The 25512-nt window shown below is 45.4% G+C and overlaps 1 protein-coding gene across 1 annotated transcript in view; it reads left to right on the forward strand.

Annotated features, from left to right (window-relative positions):
• Positions 1-1142: 1142 nt before the first annotated feature.
• LOC122929134 overlaps positions 1143-25512 on the forward strand; it is a 122685-nt gene continuing 98315 nt past the window's right edge. Inside the window, exons 1-2 of the mRNA XM_044282628.1 lie at positions 1143-1420; positions 1689-1784. Coding sequence (XP_044138563.1) covers positions 1318-1420; positions 1689-1784 — 199 coding nt within the window. The 5' untranslated portion in view covers positions 1143-1317. The remainder of the gene's footprint in view (positions 1421-1688; positions 1785-25512) is intronic.

Raw genomic sequence — 25512 nt, forward strand, 5'->3', positions numbered from 1 at the left:
TCACTCGATCCACAACATTGACGCCAGCAAACCGCTCACCCACACGACGCCACACACGCTGTCTGCCATCTGCCCTGAACAGTAAAAACCGGGACTTATCCGTGAACAGAACGCCTCTCTAACGTGCCTGACGCCATCGAATGTGAGCATTTGCCCACTCAAGTCGGTTACGACGACGAAATGCACTCAGGTCCAGACCCCGGTGAGGATGATGAACATGCAGATGAGCTTCTCTGAGACGGTTTCTGACAGTTTGTGCAAAAATTCTTTGGTTATGCAAACTGATTGTTGCTGCAGCTGTCCGGGTGGCCGGTCTCAGACGATCATGGACGTGGTCTGCGGTTGTGAGGCCCAATTCTCTAAAACGCCTTTGGAGACGGATTATGGTAGAGAAATAAACATTTATTGCATGGGCAACAGCTCTGGTAGACATTCCTGCAGTCAGAATGTCAATTGCACACTCCCTCAAACGTTGCGAAATCTGTGGCATTGTGCTGTCTGATTGAACTGCACATTTCAGAGTGGCCTTTATTGTGGGCAGTCTAAGGCACACCTGTGCAATATTCATGCTGTCTAATCAGCACCTTGATATGCCACACCTGTGCGGTGGGATGGATTATCTCGGCAAAGGAGAAGTGCTCACTAACAAAGATTTGTGAACAATATTTGAGGGGGAGAGGACCCTGCTCATGAGAGCATACAATCTACAAGAGGGTTAAAAAGAACCTGAGATATAAATGGATATATTCTAGTTTTCCATGCTTCCATGACCATGGCAATCTCTCAGTCATATTTATGTACAGCACCCCTACCCATTCTTCATTTATGGCCCCCAGCGCAGGGCATGTCACACAGATATCTTCCTAGTCATTTCACTTATTTTGGTAAAGGCGGTTGCTCTGCATCCCACCAATCCTCCGGCTGCAGAGTGATCACACTGTGACATTGCTTCTCACAGGACAGTGTCTCACTCAGACCAGAGAGGAGGCTGGCACACTGGGAGGATTAATAAACATCTTCTTTTTTTTTTTTTTTCTTGGAACGGTGACATTTCCTCTTTAACAGCTTCGTAGCACATTCTTCATGTGTATATAATCCTTATCTGCTGCGTCTAGTTAAGGGGGAGAATGAACCCGTTTCAGTTTAATTACATAGCAATTTATACTGTAAGTGCACGACCAGTAAGTCCTTGGCACTGCAGCCTCCTGTGCATTTGTTATTTTCCATTTTATTTTGCCAGGGATTTATTATTTATAGAGCATTAACTTTTTTATTACTGGGGAGTTTTCATTTCATCAACATAATTAAGATCCTCCCATGCTACACCCAAAAACCTTCACATTACGTCCTGTCTTCAAGAGCAGAACCATGAGCTCCCTGTTTGGAATACTCTGCCTCCTCTCGGCTCTTGCAGCAACAAGTAAGTTTTTGGAAACATTGTGAGACCTGAATTAGTTGTCTGTTCCTATTTAGTTACTTGGTTTTATGGATTTATTCATATTATTGTCAATGATAACAGCCATGTGTAGGACAGATCTTACCTTTCTCCTGATCATGGTGTGAGCTGGGCTATGTTGAACATCATTCTCAGACACCACTGATCTCATTAACAATGCAAAATAAAGAAAATGTAATGGCAAATATTGTAATAAGTGAACAGTGTCCTGACTGTTTGACATATTTTTTAGGTTACTCTTACTGTTTCGGGGGTATTTCTATAAGCTCGCAATGCCCAGCCAACAACATCACTTGCCCATCAGGAGAGGAATGCCCAGGCGGTACTGGTGAGTAATATGTCCCTCATGGCTCTATTCTGGTGCAGCAAACCCCTGATGGCAGACAAAGCGGAGAATGGGAGAGGCAGTAGCTCTGACTAGATGATGATTGATGCCTAAAAACACTCAACATAGAGAAAACCAACTTCATTATTTTCCCCTCATATCATTCAAACCCGTCACCATACTTGTTAATCGCAGTTATTGACTCCACACTTTCTACCTTCACCCCTAAGCCCATATCACTCTTACAGCCTCCACAAATATTTCTTATATTTGATCCTTCCTCAATCCCAAATCATCTAAAGTGCTAGTGCATGTCCTCATTATCTCCCAACTAGACTACTGCAACATCATCTTTGGTGGCCTCCCATCTCACACTAGTATATCCCTTCAATCTATGTCACCAGAATTATCTCCATAGAGCCAATCACATGTTATTGGAGGTCTCCTGCAGCAGGTCAGAAATATACCGTAGTGCAAATTATGACTGCTGTAGTTTTGCAGAAAAAAAAATCACTTTTATATGTTTGCAAATAAACTGTGAAAAGAGTCCAAGAGGAGGCAACATAGTGAACGAGTCACAGAGTAGAGCGGTTCACAACAGCAATGGCAGTAACAGCACAAGATGGTGGCAGTAGGAGAAGATGGCAACAGGTGTGTGGCATTAGTTAGGTGACAGCATTAACAGGGCCGGTTCAAGGTTCGAGTGGGCCCTTGGGCGATAAATCTCAGTGGGCCCCCTTTTGGCATTTTTAAACATTTAACCCTGTGGCTCCCACACTGTATAAAGACCCCCAGTGGCCTATATACAGTATAAATCTGGCAACTAAAATTTAATGTTGATAAGTGCAAGATAATGCACCCGGGGCGTAACAACCCAAGAGCAGAATATAAAATCAGTGATACAGTCCTAACCTCAGTATCTGAGGAAAGGGATTTAGGGGTCATTATTTCAGAAGACCTAAAGGTAGGCAGACCATGTCATAGAGCAGCAAGAAATGCTAGCAGAATGCTTGGGTGTATAGGGAGAGGCATTACCAGTAGAAAGAGGGAGGTGCTCATGCCGCTCTACAGAGCACTAGTGAGACCTCATTTGCAGTATTGTGCGCAGTACTGGAGACCATATCTCCAGAAGGATATCGATACTTTGGAGAGAGTTCAGAGAAGAGCTACTAAACTGGTACATGGATTGCAGGATAAAACTGGAATCAACAAGGTAAAAGAGGAGAGAATATTTAAAAGAAGAAAAACTGCTACAAGAGGACATAGTTTTAAATTAGAGGTGCAAAGGTTTAAAAGTAATATCAGGAAGTATTACTTTACTGAGAGAGTAGTGGATGCATGGAATAGCCTTCCTGCAGAAGTGGTAGCTGCAAATACAGTGGAGGAGTTTAAGCATGCATGGGATAGGCATAAGGCCATTCTTCATATAAGATAGGGCCAGGGGCTATCCATAGTATTTAGTATATTGGGCAGACTAGATGGGCCAAATGGTTCTTATCTGCCAACACATTCTATGTTTCTATGTTTCTATAATGACCCCTCCCCCCAATGCCCCCACACACAGTATAAAAACACCCAGTGGCTCTCCATTCAGAATAATGACCCTCAGTCACACAATAAAAACACACAGAGCTATGGGGACTGGGTATTGCGGATGTGCTAGTGGCCATCTAGCAACCCATGTCCTCAGCTATATACCCAAAATCACGGTGACAGGTTCCGTTTAATATCAGTCCTCAGATCAGACTGTCAGGTATAGAATTGCTTATTAACCGCCTCCGGACCGCCTAACGCAGGATTGCGGTCCGAAGACGGCAGGTTTATTCCTCCTTCACGCGCCGGCGCATCATCTTGCGAGAGGTGAGATTTCCTGTGAACGCGCGCACACAGGAGCGCACGTTCACAGGAATGGCAGGTAAACAAGTGCATCTACAGCCTGCCAGCGGCGATCGTTCGCTGGCAGGCTGTAGATGCATTTTTTTTTTAACCCTTGAAAGGTATATCAGACGCTGCTTTGTTAACAGCGTCTAATATACCTGCTACCTGGTCCTCTGGTGGTCCCTTTTGTTTGGATCGACCACCAGAGGACACAGGCAGCTCTGTAAAGTAGCACCAAACACAACTACACTACACCCCCCCATCACTTATTAACCCCTTATTAACCCCTGATCACCCCATATAGACTCCCTGATCACTCCCCTGTAAGGCTCCATTCAGATCCACGGATCTGCAAAACACATACGGACATCTGAATGGAGCCTTACAGGGGGGTGATCAATGACAGGGGGGTGATCAGGAAGTCTATATGGGGTGATCACCCCCCTGTCATTGATCACCCCCCTGTAAGGCTCCATTCAGATGTCTGTATGTGTTTTGCGGATCCGTGGATCCGCGGATCCGCAAAACACATAAGGATGTCCGAATGGAGCCTTACAGGGGGGTGATCACCCCATATAGACTCCTTGATCACCCTCCTGTCATTGATCACCCCCCTGTAAGGCTCCATTCAAACGTCCGTATGTGTTTTGCGGATCCGCGGATCTGCAAAACACGGACACAGCAATGTGTTTTCCGCATTTTGCGGATCCGCAAATTGCCAGAACTATATAGAAAATGACTTTTCTTGTCCGCAATTGCGAACAAGAATAGGGCATGTTCTATAGGCTCTACAAAAAATGCAGTGTTCGCCCCCGATCAGGCCTGATCTTGTGCGCACACTTGCATTCAGTCCGCCCCGCCGCAGTGGCAGAATTTTTTTTTTCTGATCACTGCAAAAACACCGTAAAATCGCTGCGGCGCTATAAAAAGATAACTTTTGAGGGGCATGGCGAGTTCATAGAAGAATTTTGGTACAAGTTAGCGGAATTTTTTATTTATTTTTTTCTTACAAAGTCTCATATTCCACTAACTTGTGCCAAAAAATAAAATCTCACATGAACTCACCCTACCCCTCACGGAATCCAAATGCATAACATTTTTTAGACATTTATATTCCAGACTTCTTCTCACGCTTTAGGGCCCCTAAAATGCAAGGGCAGTATAAATACCCCACATGTGACCCCATTTTGGAAATAAGACACCCCAAGGTATTCCGTGAGGGGTATGGTGAGTTCATGTAAAATAGTATTTTTTGTCACAAGTTAGTGGAATATGAGACTTTGTAAGGAAAAAAAATAAAAATAAAAAAATTTAAAATTTCCACTAACTTGTGCCCAAAAAAATTCTAGGAACTCGCCATGCCCCTCACTGAATACCTTGGGGTGTCTTCTTTCCAAAATGGGGTCACTTGTGGGGTATTTATACTGCCCTGGCATTTTAGGGGCCCTAAAGTGTGAGAATCCAAATGTCTAAAAATGCCCTCCCTAAAAGATACTCTTTGGAATTTGGGCCCCTTTGCGCACCTAGGCTGCAAAAAAAGTGTCACACATGTGGTATCACTGTACTCAGGAGAAGTAAGGAAATGAGTTTTGCGGTGTATTTTTACATATACCCAAACTTTGTGTGAGAAATATCTCTGTCATATGACAACTTTGTATAAAAAAATGGGAAAAGTTGTCTTTTAGAGAGATATTTCTCTCACACAGTATTGGTATATGTAAAAATACACCCCAAAACACATTGCCCTACTTCTTCTGAGTATGGCGATACCACATGTGTGACACTTTTTCGCAGCCAAGATGCGCAAAGAGCCCACTTTCCAAAGAGTACCTTTAGGATTTCACAGGGCATCTTTACAAATTTGGATTCCAAACTACTTCTCACGCTTTAGGGCCCCTAAAATGCCAGGGCAGTATAAATACACCACATGTGACCCCATTTTGTAAAGAAGACACCCCAATGTATTCGGTGAGGGGTATGGTTAGTTCATGTAAAATTTAATTTTTTGTCTCAAGTTAGTGGAATATGAGACTTTGCAAAAAAATAATAATAATAAAATTCCGCTAACTTGAGACAAAAAATAAAAACTTCCATGAACTCACTATGCCCATTAGCGAATACCTTAGAGTGTCTACTTTTCCGAAATGGGGTCATTTGTGGGGTGTTTCTACTGTCTGGGCATTGTAGAACCTCAGGAAACATGACAGGTGCTCAGAAAGTCAGAGCTGCTTAAAAATGCGGAAATTCACATTTTTGCACCATAGTTTGTAAATGGTATAACTTTTACCCAAACCAATAAATATACACTTATTGCATTTTTTTTTATCAAAGACATGTAGAACAATAAATTTAGAGAAAATTTTATATAGAAATGTAGTTTAAATTGAAAAATTTTACAACCGAAAGTGAAAAATTATGTTTTTTTGCAAAAATTTAGGTAAATTTCGATTAATATAAAAAAAGTAAAAATGTCAGCAGCAATGAAATACCACCAAATGAAAGCTCTATTAGTGAGAAGAAAAGAAGGTAAAATTCATTTGGGTGGTAAGTTGCATGACCGAGCAATAAACCGTGAAAGTAGTGTAGTGCAGAATTGTAAAAAGTGATCTGGTCATTAAGGGTGTTTAAGCTAGGGGGGCTGAGCTGGTTAAGCAAGGTGGACACCATTTAATTAGATAGCTCTGTACCATGCAAAGGGGATTTGGGTGGAACTATTTCTCCGTGGGAGAGAGCACCTTAATCGGCGTGAGGAGACTTATAGATGTACAGTACATTCAGTGGTATAGGGTTGGGGAGGGGGCGGTTCCCCCGGGGCGCAAATCTGCAGGGGTCGTCAGGCAGTAGAGTAGATGAGTAGATTCCTGACCCCCTGCATATCAGCCACATAGGCTCCAGGCCACTAGGCCAGAAATCTATGAGGCAGTAGAAGGGCAAAGGCAGGGTAAAGGTTAAACTACATTCATGGTAGGGACCTGCGACTCACAATATCACGTGACATTCCTAGTAGGGTTGAGCGAACCCTAACTGTAAAGTTAGGGTTCGTACCGAACTTTAGGATTTTTGGGCCCCGGACCCGAACCCGAACATTTCTGTAAAAGTTTGGGTTCGGTGTTCGGCGGTTGAAAAAACACTTCTGGCGATCATGGAAGAAGATGTGTCACAGGAGGAGGAGGAGGAGGAAGAGGGATCATTTTGTAGGGTTTCCGGCCGGTAATTCACAAGTGGCTCCGAGGGTGGGTTCCTGCACCCACAAATGCAAGATACACAATTGTCCAGTCAGGGCACAGTTCTGGAGGATGATGAGGTGGAGGATGAGGAGGTGGAGGATGAGGAACCGTGTTTACATCAGGGTGGCACCCAAACCAGCTCATGGCCATCACTGGTGCGTGGCTGGGGGGATACAGAGGACACAGATGATACACCTCCCACAGAGGACAGCCTCTCGGCAGCCTGGCACACATGAGCGATTACATGCTGCAGTGTCACGACCGCCGAGTTGCCCACATTCTAACTTGTGCTGATTACTGGGTGGCCACGATGCTGGAACCCTGTTACAAGGACAACATACCATCCTTAATTAGGAGCGTGATCATAAGATGTGCGAGTACAAGCACACGCAGGTAGATGCGCTGCTGGTGGCATTCCCAATTGACAGCGGGGGCACCGAGGAAGCACAAGACAAAGGCAGAGGAAGAGGTCTCCAACGCAGCTGGGGCACCACCAGCACCTCAGAAGGCAGGGATATTATGGCCGAAATGTGAAAAAGCTTTGTCAGCACGCTATAGCAGCCAGTACCACCAGCTGATATGGAACGTCTTAGCAGGAGGCAGCATTTCAGCAACATGGTGGAGCAGTATGTGTGCACACGCCTACACGTACTGAATGACGGGTCTGCCCCCTTTAACTTCTGGGTCTACAAATTGGGCACATGGCCTGAGCTTGCCCTTTACGCCTTGGAGGTGCTGGCCTGCCCTGCAGCCAGTGTATTATCTGAAAGTGTGTTTAGCACGGCAGGAGGCGTTATAACAGACAAGCGCAGCCGCCTGTCCGCAGCCAACAAGCTCACGTACATTAAAATGAACCAGGCATGGATCCCTCAGTACTTGTCTGTACCATGTGCAGAATAGACATGTATACCGGCCTTACCCAGCCATTGTTATACTACAGCGCAATTGGTCCTTGTTGTATTTTTGATATTTCCCACTCTTTTGGGGTGTACCCTAATTTAAAAAATAAAATAAAAATTAAAGCCAAAAACAGTGTTGGCTACCTCGTCCTCTTCCACCACCACTTCCACCTACACCGCTACGTCCACAGCCTCCTCAACCTCCTATTCTATATGGACCTCCACCTCATACATCAAGATAATTTATTTTTAATTTGTACGTATTTTATTTTATTTTATTTCATTTAACTAATTTGTCTGTTACATTTTTGGGTGAAATTCACCAATTTTTGGCTGTGATATACCCCTGCTCTACCTAGTAGACCAGTAAACAAATGTCACTAATTTGTCTGTTACATTTTCGGGTGAAATTCACCAATTTTTGGCTATGATATACCCCTGCTCTACCTAGTAGACAGGTTAATCAATTCACTAATTCTTCTGTTACATTGTCGGGTGACATTCACCAATTTTTGCTGTTATATACCCCTGCTCTACCTAGTTGACAGGTTAATAAATTTCACCATTTTTTTTTGCTACATAGTTGGGTGACATTCACCAATTTTTGGCTGTGATATACCCCTGCTCTACCTAGCGAACAGGTTAATAAATTTCACAAATTTTTCTGTTACATTTTCGGGTGACATTCACCAATTTTTGGCTGTGATATACCCCTACTCTACCTTGTAGACAGGTTAATAAATTTCACTCATTTTTCCGTTACATTGTTGGGTGACATTCACCAATTTTTGGCTGTGATATTCCCCTGCTCTACTTAGTTGACAGGCTAATACATTTCACTATTTTTTCTGTTACATGTTTGGGTGACATTCACCAATTTTTGGCTGTGATATACCCCTGCTCTACCTAGTTGACAGGTTAATCAATTCACAAATTCTTCTGTTACATTGTCGGGTGACATTCACCAATTTTTGCTGTTATATACCCCTGCTCTACCTAGTTGACAGGTTAATAAATTTCACAATTTTTTTTGCTACATAGTTGGGTGACATTCACCAATTTTTGGCTGTGATATACCCCTGCTCTACCTAGTAGACCAGTAAACAAATGTCACTAATTTGTCTGTTACATTTTCGGGTGAAATTCACCAATTTTTGGCTATGATATACCCCTGGTCTACCTAGTAGACAGGTTAATCAATTCACTAATTCTTCTGTTACATTGCCGGGTGACATTCACCAATTTTTGCTGTTATATACCCCTGCTCTGCCTAGTTGACAGGTTAATAAATTTCAAAAAAAAATTTGCTACATAGTTGGGTGACATTCACCAATTTTTGGCTGTGATATACCCCTGCTCTACCTAGTTAACAGGTAAATAAATTTCACAAATTTTTCTGTTACATTTTCGGGTGACATTCACCAATTTTTGGCTGTGATATACCCCTACTCTACCTTGTAGACAGGTTAATAAATTTCACTAATTTTTCCGTTACATTGTTGGGTGACATTCACCAATTTTTGGCTGTGATATTCCCCTGCTCTACTTAGTTGACAGGTTAATAAATTTCACTATTTTTTCTGTTACATGTTTGGGTGACATTCACCAATTTTTGGCTGTGATATACCCCTGCTCTACCTAGTTGACAGGTTAATCAATTCACAAATTCTTCTGTTACATTGTCGGGTGACATTCACCAATTTTTGCTGTTATATACCCCTGCTCTACCTAGTTGACAGGTTAATAAATTTCACAATTTTTTTTGCTACATAGTTGGGTGACATTCACCAATTTTTGGCTGTGATATACCCCTGCGCTACCTGGTAGACAGGTTAATAAATTTCACAAATTTTTCTGTTACATAGTAGGGTGACATTCACCAATTTTTTGCTGTGATATACCCCTGCTCTACCTAGAAGACAGGTTCATAAATTTTTCTGTTACATTCTTGGGTGACATTTTACTATTTTTGCCGTGAATAAACCCCTGCTTTGCATAGATGACAGGGACCGACATTTAAAAAAATCATCTGTTCCATTGGTGGGTAGCAACGCATTTCTGGCGATGAAAAACCTCTTCTCTGCATAGGTGACAGGGAATTAAATTTGTAAAATTTGTCTTTAATTGTCCCTTTCATTCGATCCTTACGATTTAATAACTTGTCCCACATTTCAGCTCGATCACATTGCAGCCATTGACCTCCCTTGGATGTGGTATCCCTTTCTCATGCTCCCTCTCCGACATGGAACCATGATTACCGCTAACAGCGATAAACATGATAGGCGCAGAAAAGAACATCGAAAGTTGATAGAGAAGATATCCAATTGGATCGTGGACGTCACGGGGACGTACGATCAGGCAGAAGTTATCTAGAGTTAACAAAGCAGCAGCAGAGCAGCAGGGCCTCTCCTGTCTAACGTTTCCAAATCCAAAATACCCCAGTGACATTCCCTATATTTTTTTATTAATCACTCCAATAACAGGGCATCTTAATAGTCCTGTATTGTTATTTATTGTCACTACCTCCCCGAGTCAGGAGTGGGTAATTGCCGCTCGCCCCCTCCTTTACTTGGAAGCTTTGGCTTGATCACATTGCAGCCATTGACCTCCCTTGGATGTGGTCTCCCTTTCTTACGCTCCTTCTCCGGCGTGGAACCCTGATTTGACGCTAACCGTGATCAACATGGTAGGCGCAGAAAAGAACATTGAAAGTTGACAGAGCAGATATCCAATTGGATTGTGGACATCACGGGGACGTGCGACATAGTGGAGCAGTATGTGTGCACACGCCTACACGTACTGACTGATAGGTCTGTCTTCTTCAACCTCTGGGTCTACAAATTTGGCATATGGCCTGAGCTTGCTCTTTACGCCTTGGAGGTGCAGGCCTGCCCTGCAGGCAGTCTATTGTCTGAATGTTTGTTTAGCATGGCTGGAGGGGGTTATAACAGGTTATATTTCCCAATGTTTTGGGGTGTACCCTCATTTAAACAAAAACAAAATAAAAAATAAAACCAAAAAGCAGTTTAGGCTACCTCCTCATTGCTTCCACCTACATCGCCACATCCACCGCCTCCTCAACCTCCTACTCCATATGGACCTCGTCCTCCAAGATCAAGATTATTATTTTTTATTTCTAAGTTTTTTGTTATTTTAAGTCATTTCCCTATCCACATTTGTTTGAATTTGCTTTAAGTGCTCTTAACCACATTTTCATGCCATTTGCAGCCCTCTCGCCCTTTCCATTACTTTTTTACAGCAATTTTAGTGCTCAAAAGTTTGGGTCCTTATTGATTTCAATGGGATTCGGGGTCAAGTTCGGGTCAAGTTCGGGTCCCAAACTCAAACATTTTTGTGAAGTTCGACCAAACCCGTCGAACCTGAACATCCTGGTGTCCGCTCAACTCTAATTCCTAGGTCATGTGGGCCAAAAGCTGATGCGCATCACTGTCAGGCTGTAAGCAGAGAAGGAGCGGCCCAGATTTCCCCCCACGTGAGAGTACAAGGCATGGATGGCTTTTTGGGATAAATAATGCTGGCTAGGAATCTTCCTGCGAGGCTGATCGCTCACCATTAGCTCCCTAAAGGCAGCAGATTCAACTACATGGTACAGCAGCAATTGCACCATCAGCAACTTGGCCAGGTGGGAATAAAGCTTGTGCATCATGGGATTGCTGGGCATCTAGAGTTTTTTACTGGCCGCCTTTTCCATTATCGATTTCTGACAATGGGGCAAAGGGGGAGGAGGAGTCTAAGCGGGAGAAGTGAAAAAGGAAGATGAAGATGTGAAAGACATCATACTTCCCCCACAAAAGGGATCGGTAGAAGGAGATAGCAACTGCTATGGTGGCTGGCTGCCACCTCTGTTTGCCAATGGGATGTGGTGATGCCGCTTTATATGGTTCAATGGAGTTGTGGTACTTACATTTGTCTCTGCCGGCCCACATTTTACTTTGTTCTTGCACAGCTTGCACAAGACAATGTCGTTATCTCCCAGGTCCTATCCAGCACACAATCATACTCGAACCCCTTAGCCTTACTTTTGCTTCTATGAGACTTTGGGATATCATGGTGGGTTCGAACTCCAATAGAGCGGCTATGAAGGCGACTAATACTACTACTACCACGGACACGACTATGCCTTGGGTCTATAGCCTCCACCTACTCTTTAGGGCAGTACAAACACTGACTGCTTTCACACAAGTCATCAACAAGCAGACTCTTTTGCTTATCTGCCATTGGGCATGGTGAGGTTCTCTTGGTGCTTCTTCAGAAAAAAGAAGGTGCCCCTCTAGGAAAGGGCAGTGAAGACTGGGAGGACTCCACTGAAAGCTTTCTTTGGGGCTGCAAGGAGGAGAGGCAGGAGGAACGCTGTGACTTCTGGCTCCACGGCATGGTGTCCAATACTGACGTCACCTCCTGCTGTGACTCTTTCTCCTGAGCTATAATATTGCACCTTTCAAAAGCCAGCAGGGACAACTGCGGCCGACTACTATCACTACTTCTGACTGGATAGTTTGTGCTGCTACTACCAACCTTCTGGCTCTGGGTCTTGCGTTTAGAACCCTTCCCTAGCCCGAACATGTTTCGGCCTGTCAGATAATGTTGTGCACTATCCTGTTTATTGGTGTAGTAAATGCATTTATATGCTGCTAATTTTAATATAATTAACAACCCAAAAACAATAAAATAATTGATTATAAATATGTGACTATAGGCAAATGTATTTGGGTCTAAATTCGTTATCACTTCCAGATACTTTTGTGTGTTGCCCTATTGGTGTAGTAATAATCACGTATTTATTGTGAGGGGTAGCTTTCTTTCTGGGGATCATCCTCACAGATACCTTCGCAGACAACAGGTTTTCAAGTCCCAAGTCGTGCTTTATTTCCACACAAGCACAAACAAATGATACAAAACAAAATGCAAGGTTGCCCGACTATGCGCTAAACACAGTTTATCCCTGACTCACCTAAGTCACCGTTCACACACACGTGAATCCATGTGGCTTTCCACAGCCTAATTTCCATCAGCCTCCTGGCTGTTACCACACCGGTGTCTTTTGGAGGATTGTGGTCTAGTCGTCCGCCCGACGCCAACCGTGCGACCCTTTTCCCTAGGCATCGCTGGACCCCCCAAACCTCAGGCTAATCCTAGTCTCGTGGTCTCTCAGCGCATCCAGCTCAGACCACACACAGAACCATTCCAGGCTTCTGTAAAACACAGGACACGAGCCTCTCACTTTGAGGACAGCTTTATGCTCCGTTAATTGTGGCACCTGTTGCTGCCTCAGGCCTGACCACTGATGGAAAAGAGATTGATAACCCTGCCATTCTTGTCTCCTAACAGCCATGAGGCCTGTCACTGTCTCACAATATGTTGCTAGTTTGAATGTAATCAGTTCCCAATAAAAACTAAAATTGATTCGAAATGTGTTTGTGAACACAGAAATTAAGGGAAACTGATTAAAGGGGCGGGCACTGTGGAAGTCACTGTTAAAGGGGCGGGCACTGTGAAGGTCACTGTTAAAGGTGCAGCTACTATGAAGGACACTGTTAAAGGGGTTGTCAATGCTAAAGGGGCGGTCACTGTTAAAGGGCCAGACACTGTGGAGGTCACTGTTAAAGGGACAGGCACTGTTAAAGAGGTGGGTACTGTAGAAGTCACTGTTATGGGGGAAACTGTAAATATATTTTTACGACACATGGAAACATAAAATGAAATAGATGAAATATACCCGTGCGAAGTAGGGTCCTTCTGCTAGCATATTATATATACTGCTTAATTATATTAAACCCCACAAAAAAAGGATTTTTATAAAAATGGGGGAAAAAATGTGTGTTTGCTTGCAGATATCTACTTTTGAGGTGCACTTGCACTTCTGATAGCAGGCACAGCCAGGCACATTGTGCCAGACTCCCTAGGATTGTTTTCCTGGCAGAAACTCTAACACCCAACCACCTTCACTCACAGCCCAGCACAGAATTGCATTCTGCTAGGACACCTCACTGCCTCCTGCAGCACTAATTGGCTCATCCAAGCTGTCTGCAAGCCTGTGAGAAAATCAGGTCAAGCCCACCCCCCACTTCCTCTCAGGGTGATGTGAGGTCTTTTTTCCCCCTGACATCTGCGCTAAAATGGTCACTACACACCATTCTAGTCGATTTGTCTGAAATTAACCTGGAAAGATTCAGGTTCATCTGCCATTCAAAAAATGGCAAAGTTCAGATAGAACTCAGTTCGGTTGCTCATTCTTTGAGCTCATTCAATTGAACGAATGTGTTTTTTGCGGATCCACAAAACACGGATACCGGCGGTATACATCCTGTATTTTGCAGAACGCACACAGCCATCCCTATGATAGAAGAGCCTATTCTTGTCCTCAATTGCAGACAAGAATAGGAGATGCTCTAACTTTTTTGCAGGGCCATGGAACGGAAGTACGGATGCCTAAAGCACATAGTGTGCTGTCGAAATTTTTTCGGCCCCATTAAAATGAATGGGTCTGCATCCATTCCGCAAAATTTCGGAATGAATGAAGACACATGAATTGAGATGGCATTGCGGTTTCGCCCGGAAGTCCACAAAATACTGATTAAGGGGTTTGATATACCTGCTTCCACAAAATACTGATTAAGGGCATTGATATACCTGCTTCCACAAAATACTGATTGAGGGCTGCGACATAGCTGCTTCCACAAAATACTGATTGAGGGCTGCGATATACTTGCTTCAACAAAATACTAATTTAGGGCTGCGACATAGCTGCTTCTACGAAATACTGATTGAGGGCTGTGATATACCTGCTTTCACAAAATAGTGATTGAGGGCTGCGATATACCTGCTACCACAAAATTCTGATTGAGGGCTGCGATATACTTGCTTCCACAAAATACTGATTACTGGGTTTGATACACTTGCTACCACAAAATACTGATTGAGGGCTGCGATATACCTGCTTCCACGAAATACTGATTAAGGGGTTTGATACCTGCTTCCACAAAATACTTATTGATGGCTACGACATATCTGCTTCCACAAAATACTGATTGAGGGCTGCAATATACCTGCTTCCACAAAAAACTGATTGAGGACTGCGATATACCTGCTTCCACAAATACTGCTCTTCTCTAGGGACTTAGGCTCAGGGTTATTTTGAAAATGACAGGCAGAGGAAGAGGCAGGCTGTTCTGCAGGGGTGGTAGGGATTGGGCAGGTGCACCAGGCCAGAGTCTAAGTGGGAAGTTGGAGAAGGCGCGTGTGATTACTTCAAAGGGCACACCAGAGTTGATTGCATGGCTCACTCACCCTTACACTTCTGCACCCTCCTCATCCTCTGTATCTGCACCCTCCTCACTCTCTGCTGTGTGCACCCCCAAAGACACCACCACCATAGCCCATAAATCGTGGTAAGCCCAACACTCACCTAGGGATGACCGTCTTAAGAAGGCACCTAGCCTCCCATCACCGAGCACAGTGGGAGCAACCCAGTCAGAACTTTAGATGTCCCGAATAGTTCGCCGGAGAATAGTTCCCGGCGAAAATAGCTTGTTCGCGTTCGCCGCGGCGGGCGAACATTTGCGATGTTCGGTCTGCCCTCTATACATCATCATTGAGCAAACTTTGACCCTGTACCTCACAGTCAGCAGACACATTCCAGCCAATCAGCAGCAGACCCTCCCTACCAGACACTCCCACCTCCTGGACAGCATCCATTTTAGATTAATTCGGAAGCTGCATTCTTAGTGAGAGGAGGGACAGTGCTGCTGCTGCTGCTGATTTAATAGGGAAAGCGTTAGCTAGGGCAGTGTTCTATGTCCACAGACTCAGCTGACAGCACCCCAAAAAGCCCTTTTTAGGGCTGGTGCATTAGTCTGCTTTATTTTTTTTATATTTATATATATATATATATATATATATATAGCTGTTGCCTGCCCGTGTGTGAGAGACTGCAGGCTCACAGACAGTACTGTGTGCACACCATTCATACAGGGTGTCACAGACAGTACCTTGCAGATTAAAAAAAAAAGTCAATTTATTATTTCTCTGTGATATAATCGCAGTTATAGGTATAGAGAGAGAGAGAGAAAAAAATGCGAGGGTTATTCCAATCTAATGGAGGATACCAAAAAGATAGGATATAACTGGAGGCGCCAGTGGATGGAGGACAGGAAAAAAAAAGTAGTGGTGAGAGAGAACCAGTGTATCAGGGTAGGCAGCTGAAAGGGGTGTCAACACTGAAAGAATTCAGTGTGTGTAGGGAGTAAACAAAAAGACTTATCAAGTCCGAGAAAATTACACCCTAATGAGAAGCGCCAAAACCCAAAATGTAGAGAGAATGTTAGTTATCTAAACATAATCGCAGTTGCCAGACAGTGAGAGGCTGCAGGCTCACAGACTGTACTGTGTGCAGACAATTCATAAAGGGTGTCACAGACAGTACCTTACAGATAAAAAAAAAGTCCATTTATTATTTCTCTGTGATATAATCCCAGTTGCAAGCCAGTGAGTGTCTGGCCCACAGACTGTACTGTGGCCACTGGCTAGGCTACCACTCATACCGTTACAGAGTGTCACTCACAATACCTTGCAGATAAAAAAAAGTCCATTTATTATTTCTCTGTGATTAGAGTTGAGCGGACACCTGGATGTTCGGGTTCGAGAAGTTCGGCCGAACTTCCCGGAAATGTTCGGGTTCGGGATCCGAACCCGATCCGAACTTCGTCCCGAACCCCATTGAAGTCAATGGGGACCCGAACTTTTCGGCACTAAAAAGGCTGTAAAACAGCCCAGGAAAGGGCTAGAGGGCTGCAAAAGGCAGCAACATGTAGGTAAATCCCATGCAAACAAATGTGGATAGGGAAATGAATAAAAAATAAAAATAAAATAAATAAAAATTAACCAATATCAATTGGAGAGAGGTCCCATAGCAGAGAATCTGGCTTCACGTCACCCACCACTGGAACAGTCCATTCTCAGATATTTAGGCCCCGGCACCCAGGCAGAGGAGAGAGGTCCCGTAACAGAGAATCTGGCCTCATGTCAGCAGAGAATCAGTCTGCATGTCATAGCAGAGAATCAGGCTTCACGTCAGCCACCACTGCAACAGTCCATTGTCAGATATTTAGGCCCAGCACCCAGGCAGAGGAGAGAGGTCCCGTAACAGAGGATCTGGCTTCATGTCAGCAGAGAATCAGTCTGCATGTCATAGCAGAGAATCAGTCTTCATGTCATAGCAGAGAATCAGGGTTCACGTCACCCAGCCACCACTGCAACAGTCCATTGTCAGATATTTAGGCCCAGCACCCAGGCAGAGGAGAGAGGTCCCGTAACAGAGAATCTGTCTTCATGTCAGCAGAGAATCAGTCTGCATGTCATAGCAGAGAATCAGGCTTCATGTCACTCAACATTGGAACAGTCCATTGGCATATATTTAGGCCCCGGCACCCAGACAAAGGAGAGGTTCATTCAACTTTGGGTAGCCTCGCAATATAATGGTAAAATGAAAATAAAAAGAGGATTGAATGAGGAAGTGCCCTGGAGTACAATAATATATAATTAAGGGAAAGTAGTTAATGTCTAATCTGCACAAGGGATGGACAGGTCCTGTGGGATCCATGCCTGGTTCATTTTTATGAATGTCAGCTTGTCCACATTGGCTGTAGACAGCGGCTGCGTTTGTCTGTAATGACGCCCCCTGCCGTGCTGAATACACGTTCAGACAAAACGCTGGCCGCCAGGCAGGCCAGCACCTCCAAGGCATAAAAGGCTAGCTCTGGCCACGTGGACAATTTAGAGACCCAGAAGTTGAATGGGGCCGAACCATCAGTCAGTAGGTGGAGGGGTGTGCACACGTACTGTACCACCATGTTAGTGAAATGTTGCCTCCTGCTAACACGTTGCGTATCAGGTGGTGGTGCAGTTAGCTGTGGCGTGTTGACAAAACTTTTCCCCATCTCTGCCATGCTATCCCTGCCCTCAGAGGAGCTGGCCGTGACACAGCTGCCTTGGCGACCTCTTGCTCCTCCTCTGCCTTGGCTTTGGGCTTCCACTTGTTCCCCTGTGACATTTGGGAATGCTCTCAGTAGCGCGTCTACCAACGTGCGCTTGTACTCGCGCATCTTCCTTTCACGCTCCAGTGCAGGAAGTAAGGTGGGCACATTGTCTTTGTACCGTGGATCCAGCAGGGTGGCAACCCAGTAGTCCGCACACGTTAAAATGTGGGCAACTCTGCTGTCGTTGCGCAGGCACTGCAGCATGTAGTCGCTCATGTGTGCCAGGCTGCCCAGGGGTAAGGACAAGCTGTCCTCTGTGGGAGGCGTATCGTCATTGTCCTGCCTTTCCCCCCAGCCACGCACCAGTGATGGGCCCGAGCTGCGTTGGGTGCCACCCCGCTGTGACCATGCTTCATCCTCATCCTCCTCCACCTCCTCCTCATCCTCGTTCTCCTCGTCCTCCAGTAGTGGGCCCTGGCTGGTAACATTTGTACCTGGCCTCTGCTGTTGCAAAAAACCTCCCTCTGAGTCACTTCGAAGAGACTGGCCTGAAAGTGCTAAAAATGACCCCTCTTCCTCCTCCTACTGGGCCACCTCCTCTTCCATCATCGCCCTAAGTGTTTTCTCAAGGAGACATAGAAGTGGTATTGTAACGCTGATAACTGCTTCATCGCCACTGGCCATGTTGGTGGAGTACTCAAAACAGCGCAGCAGGGCACACAAGTCTCGCATGGAGGCCCAGTCATTGGTGGTGATGTGGTGCTGTTCCGTAGTGAGACTGACCCGTGCGTCCTGCAGCTGAAACTCCACTATGGCCTGCTGCTGCTCGCACAGTCTGTCCAGCATGTGCAAGGTGGAGTTCCACCTGGTGGGCACGTCGCATATGAGGCAGTGAGCGGGAAGGCCGAAGTTACGCTGTAGCGCAGACAGGCGAGCAGCGGCAGGATGTGAACGCCGGAAGTGCGAACAGACGGCTTGCACTTTATGCAGCAGCTCTGACATGTCGGGGTAGTTGTGAATGAACTTCTGCACCACCAAATTCAGCACAAGCGCCAAGCAAGGGATGTGCGTCAAAGCGGCTAGTCCCAGAGCTGCAACGAGATTTCGCCCATTATCGCACACCACCAGGCCGGGCTTGAGGCTCACCAGCAGCAACCACTCGTCGGTCTGTTGTTCTATACCCCGCCACAACTCCTGTGCGGTGTGGGGCCTGTCCCCCAAACATATGAGTTTCAGAATGGCCTGCTGACGTTTACCCCGGGCTGTGCTGAAGTTGGTGGTGAAGGTGTGTGGCTGACTGGATGAGCAGGTGGAAGAAGAGGAGGAGGAAGCTGAGTAGAAGGAGGTGGCAACAGGAGGCAAAGAATGTTGCCCTGCGATCCTTGGCGGCGGAAGGACGTCCACCAAACAGCTCTCCGCCTGGGGCCCAGCTGCCACTACATTTATCCAGTGTGCAGTTAGGGAGATATAGCGTCCCTGGCCGTGCTTACTGGTCCACGTATCTGTGGTTAGGTGGACCTTGCCACAGATGGCATTGCGCAGTGCACACTTGATTTTATCGGATACTTGGTTGTGCAGGGAAGGAACGGCTCTCTTGGAGAAGTAGTGCCGGCTAGGAACAACATACTGTGGGACAGCAAGTGACATGAGCTGTTTGAAGCTGTTTGTGTCCACCAGCCTAAATGACAGCATTTCATAAGCCAGTAGTTTAGAAATGCTGGCATTCAGGGCCAGGAATCGAGGGTGGCTAGGTGGGAATTTACGCTTTCTCTCAAATGTTTGTGAGATGGAGAGCTGAACGCTGCCGTGTGACATGGTTGAGATGCTTTTTGACGGAGGTGGTGTTGGTTGTACATCCCCTGTTTGCTGGGCGGCAGGTGCCAACGTTCCTCCAGAGGTGGAGGAAGAGGCCGGGGGCGGCAGCAGCAGAAGAGGCCGAGGCCGCAGCAGCAGAATAGGCCGAGGCGGCAGCAGCAGAAGAGGTAGCAGGGGGAGCCTGAGTGAGTTTCTTGTTTTTAAGGTGTTTACTCCACTGCAGTTCATGCTTTGCATGCAGGTGCCTGGTCATGCAGGTTGTGCTAAGGTTCAGAACGTTAATGCCTCGCTTCAGGCTCTGATGGCACAGCGTGCAAACCACTCGGGTCTTGTCGTCAGCACATTGTTTGAAGAAGTGACATGCCAGGGAACTCCTTGAAGCTGCCTTTGGGGTGCTCGGTCCCAGATGGCGGCGGTCAGTAGCAGGCGGACTCTCTTGGCGGCAGGTGTTCTGCTTTTGCCCACTGCTCCCTCTTTTGCTACGCTGTTGGCTCGGTCTCACCACTGCCTCTTCCTCCGAATTGTGAAAGTCAGTGGCACAACCTTCATTCCATGTGGGGTCTAGGACCTCATCGTCCCCTGCATCGTCTTCCACCCAGTCTTGATCCCTGACCTCCTGTTCAGTCTGCACACTGCAGAAAGATGCAGCAGTTGGCACCTGTGTTTCGTCATCATCAGAGACTTGCTGAGGTGGTATTCCCATGTCCTCATCATCAGGAAACATAAGTGGTTGTGCGTCAGTGCATTCTATGTCTTCCACCGCTGGGGAAGGGCTAGGTGGATGCCCTTGGGAAACCCTGCCAGCAGAGTCTTCAAACAGCATAAGAGACTGCTGCATAACTTGAGGCTCAGGCAGTTTCCCTGGTATGCATGGGGGTGATGTGACAGACTGATGGGGTTGGTTTTCAGGCGCCATCTGTGCGCTTTCTGCAGAAGACTGGGTGGGAGATAATGTGAACGTGCTGGATCCACTGTCGGCCACCCAATTGACTAATGCCTGTACCTGCTCAGGCCTTACCATCCTTAGAACAGCATTGGGCCCCACCATATATCGCTGTAAATTCTGGCGGCTACTGGGACCTGAGGCAGTTGGTACACTAGGACGTGTGGATGTGGCAGAACGGCCACGTCCTCTCCCAGCACCAGAGGGTCCACTAACACCACCACGACCATGTCCTCGTCCGCGTCCCTTACTAGATGTTTTCCTCATTGTTACCGTTCACCACAATAAGAAATATATTATTTGGCCCAATGTATTGAATTCAAATTACAGACATCTAACACTATCTGGCTATCTATTTAGCTACCGTATTACACTAATACAGGCACACCAGTAATGACAGATTTAGCTGAATATAAATTTGAGGCCTATTATTTAGGCGCTGGGTGACAGGTATACGTTTACGGACAGAATTAGACTTGGATCTGCACAGTAGCGTGTGTGAAGTTCTTGAGAATTATCCTATCAGCACCTTGAATCTAATATACCCTATTAGGGATAGATTTAAAGTAGGCCTGATACAGCAGAAACCACTAATTTTGAGAATTGCAAAATTGGGAATTGTATTTCAACCCAGAACAAAAACTGTGCTTTGACGGACACTAAATAACTTGACCAGCTAAAGCAGTAATGACAGATTTGGATGAATATAAATGTGAGGCCTATTTTTTAGGCGCTGGGTGACAGGCTCAACTTGCCCCTGATGTAGTATATGGCCAAAAAATAACCACACTATTGATGGTTAAATGCACTTGATGACAGTTTGACCCTGATGTAGGATATAGCAAAAAATAACCACACTATTGATGGTTAAAAGCACTTGGTGACAGGCTCAGCTTGCTCCTGATGTAGTATATGGCCAAAAAATAACCACACTATTGATGATAAAATGTACTTGGCGGCAGCTTGTGCTGGCGCACCACAAGCCACAAAATGGCCACCGATCACCCCAGAAAAAAGTGACGGAAAAACGCTCTGGGCAGTCTAAAAACAGTGAGCAATTGAATAGCAGCAGTTCAATGATCCACAGCTGTAGATCGATCACTGAATGAAGTCTTTTGGAGGAGTTAATCACTGCCTAATCTCGCCCTAACTTCGCAGCTGCAACCTCTCCCTACTCTTGTATCAGCAGAGTGACGTGCAGCGCTACGTGACCCAAGCTTATATAGAGGCTGGGTCACATGCTGCACTGGCCAATCACAGCCATGCCAATAGTAGGCATGGCTGTGATGGCCTCTTGGGGCAAGTAGTATGATGCTTGTTGATTGGCTGCTTTGCAGCCTTTCAAAAAGCGCCAAGAAAGCGCCGAACACTGAACCCGAACCCGGACTTTTACGAAAATGTTCGGGTTCGGGTCCGTGTCACGGACACCCCAAAATTCGGTACGAACCCGAATTATACAGTTCGGGTTCGCTCATCCCTACAGAGCACCCTGATGTCACAACCAGACAGCTGAGAAGCTCTGACAGAGGCCTTTCAGAACCTCCTCCTTGAGTTTTCTTTGTTGTGGTATTCAGTTCCTCATCTCGTTAGCCTCTCTCAGCTGTCATGTAGTTGGACTGATTGCTTCCCTTTAAATTCCTCCCCAGAATGCTTTACTGGGCGGCTTATACTTCTTCCTGGAGTGTGTGTGCATGCTGATCTTGTTCCCTAGTCTGCTACAAAGTTAAGTGCTGTACATCTATCTGTTATTTCCTGTTTGCTGGATCCCAGGTGACCCTGACTCCCTCCGTTTCTGGTGTAGGGAGCCGGTGGTCGTGTCCCCTCACTATTGTAGGGTGTTCAGGGGTTATATAGTCGAGGTACGTGGATATGCAACCATCCACCTTTGGGATCTTTGCAAAGGGTGAGCAGCAAGGGAAAGTGCTAGGTCTTGTGCAGGGGTCTCCCTTTTGGTTCCTTAGCTTTGGATCCTGTGAGTCATATATGCATGTTGCTTTGTCTTGTTTCCTGTACACCGTCCGTGACACCTGATCCATCTCCAACACACAATAGTCATTATAGTCCTCATCCTCCTCGTTACTTTTATCATATTTATGATGGGATCCTTGTTCCCCCTTCCACCTTTTGACTTTGTGTTTGCTCAGAGTGCCACTGTTGCTACCATTGCACATACTATCACCACTACCAATACAGGTGCTGCTACTACCACCACCACCAACACAGCACCTGTATTGCACCTGTTATTAACAGAGAGACTCAAGTACTCAATAACGGTGGCACACAGGGAGATGTCACTAATATAGTTATGTTCAGCTGACATTAGCACATCGCTAATGCCAGCCAGCTTAATACCCATTTTTTTATGACAGAAACCCTTTAATAACCTCCATAATTTTACCTCTCACTCCCGTCTTCAAGACTTTTCTCGAGCTGCACCTACTCTCTGGAATTTTCTGCCCCAGGATACATGGTCAATTCGCAACTTCTCCACCTTTAAATGTGCCTTAAAAACACATCTATTTAGGAAGGCTTATCAAGCTACCTAAAATACTTTTCCCTGAGTAAATCTCTCCCCCACCAACTCCTCTGGCCTGAACCCGATCCTCCAACAGTCCCAAACCTGAAGCAGATCGTCCGGCACCACTCCTGTCAGTTCAATAATGGCTCAAATCCTACTTATCACAATCAACTACCTTATGTGTCACCCCCAATTCCTCATAGATTGTAAGCTCTTGGAGTAGGGCCCTGAATCCTAGTGTTGGTCCATCTCAGTTGTATTTTAGCCAGTTACATTTGTTTTGTACATGAACCATATGAATTTGTAAAGTGCTGCGGAATAGGATGGCGCTATATAAATACATATTATTATTATTATTATTATTATTATTATTATTATTATCTTATAGTGGACACCTACAGTCACAGCTACTATAGTAAAGTCCTAGGGAAAGGAATCCAGAGAGAGACCACATCAGCTAGCAAGTTTCTGAGTGTATTGCTAAAAGTTCCTTGTTTAACCCTCTGTGCCTGGTTCCTTTCTCCATCATCTTTCTCACTGCATTGAACCCCTGGGAGCAACAGCCTGAGGTAGGACACTGCAACACCACATCACTACATCAGGGTCACTACCACTCCCATCCTCTACAACTGCTCCCCAGGGGCTCCTTGCACATCCCCTACCTTCCTCCCCTTTTTCTTGACTCTCCATTTGATAAGTGCTAGGAAATTGGTCTCTGGAATATGTGCCTTATTCTCTAGGTATATATCTGTAAAGAATAAATCAAGGCAACTGGACGTACTGTAGATTTCTTGAAAACGTTTCACTCTTTCTCAATTCTGAGTGATTGTACAAAAATTCTGGGAATAAATATGTAACTGAATCCACATCTGGTAATTATACCCAGCATTGGGTCAAAGGTGTTGATTCCATTATCCTAATTGGAGTCAGTAGGTGATAAAGACTTCCCAGAAAAAGGTGTCAAGACAGCATTATACGTGGCAGACAATAGATGTCTAACCCCCCCACCCCTATTCAAGCTTGGGTTCTCCATTTTTACGTAGATGGCCTCCTTCACGCCTCGTTTGTACCAATTGGCCTCCTTATCCAAAACACGTACTTGACTATCTTCAAAGGTGTGACCTGTTCCTTTTAGATGTAAGTACACGGCTGAATCTTGACCAGAGGTTTTGGCTCTTCTCTGCTGAGCCATAAGCTGATGTAGTTGTTGTTTTGTTTCACCGATATACAGTTGTGAGCATTCCTCATTGCACTGGACTGCTTACACAATGTTTTCCATCTTGTGTTTAGGCGTTGGGTCTTTGGGGTGAACCAGTTGTTGCCTCAGTGTGTTGCTTATTAGGAATGTGATGCTTATTAAAAATCCTTTTGAGTTTCTCAGACACCCCAGCTGCATATGGGATAACCATATTCTTGCGTCTGTCATGCTTCTCGCCCTCACTGGTAGTCTTGGTGGTCTTTCTTCTCCTTACTTCTGTTTTGACAAAGGCCCAAACTGGATACCCACAAGTTTTAAGTGCCCCTCTGATGTGTTTGAGTTCCTTCGCCTTGGCCTCTGTGCTGGTGGGGATTTTCTCTGCCCGGTGGTGTAGAGTCTGGATGACTCCCAGTTTGTGGTCTAGAGGATGGTGGGAATCAAATAGCAGGTACTGGTCTGTGTGTGTTGGTTTTCTATAGACCTCTATTCCCAGCTTCCTTCCCTCTTCCACTGTTATAAGACAGTCCAGAAACGCCAGCTTGTTGTTCTGCATATCTTCCCGCGTGAAATCGATGTTATGATCCACTGAGTTGATGTGGTCGGTGAAAGCCTGTAACTCTTGTTTATGAATTTTAACCCAAGTGTCATCCACACATGAGAACCTTCACAGCCTTATTCTCTAGGCCTTCGTGGCCCATGGCAAAGTGTCATGCCTTCTTTGAATTAGTCAGCTCCCTGTTGAATTAGTCAGCTAAGTGGATCGAGGCCCGAAGGGTAAGACTGCGTGTACATAAGACTATACATTATACAGTGCATTTTTGTGAATGGAGATTGGCTAATACTTTCTGTAGAGGTGCTGCAGGGAAGTTGAACTTGTACAACTAGGTTCCCCCACAGATTATAGCTGATCACTGGAGCGCCCAGCAGTGGGGCACTTTGTGACCGGCCTCTTGTCAAAGAATATGGAATAGAACCGGCACTCAGAACATTGGGAATTAACGTGGGACCGAGGTGTATGGTTAAGAAATGTATTAAACAGTATACCCTGTGTACACTGGGTTAAAAATACTTATAAAATATGACAATAAAAACATATATTTAAACACACTGCCCATGTAATTCTCTATGCCAAAGAAAGCTGCATCCGTATCTTCCCCAGTGGGTCCGACTCGTTGGATCACAGCCGTCTGTGGCGAAGTGAATCAGGGCTAATTGTATTCCAATTGCGGTATACAAATTGCATATAATACGTGCATAC

The sequence above is a fragment of the Bufo gargarizans genome, chromosome 2 (genome assembly GCF_014858855.1).
Source record: "Bufo gargarizans isolate SCDJY-AF-19 chromosome 2, ASM1485885v1, whole genome shotgun sequence".
Lineage (NCBI taxonomy): Eukaryota > Metazoa > Chordata > Amphibia > Anura > Bufonidae > Bufo > Bufo gargarizans.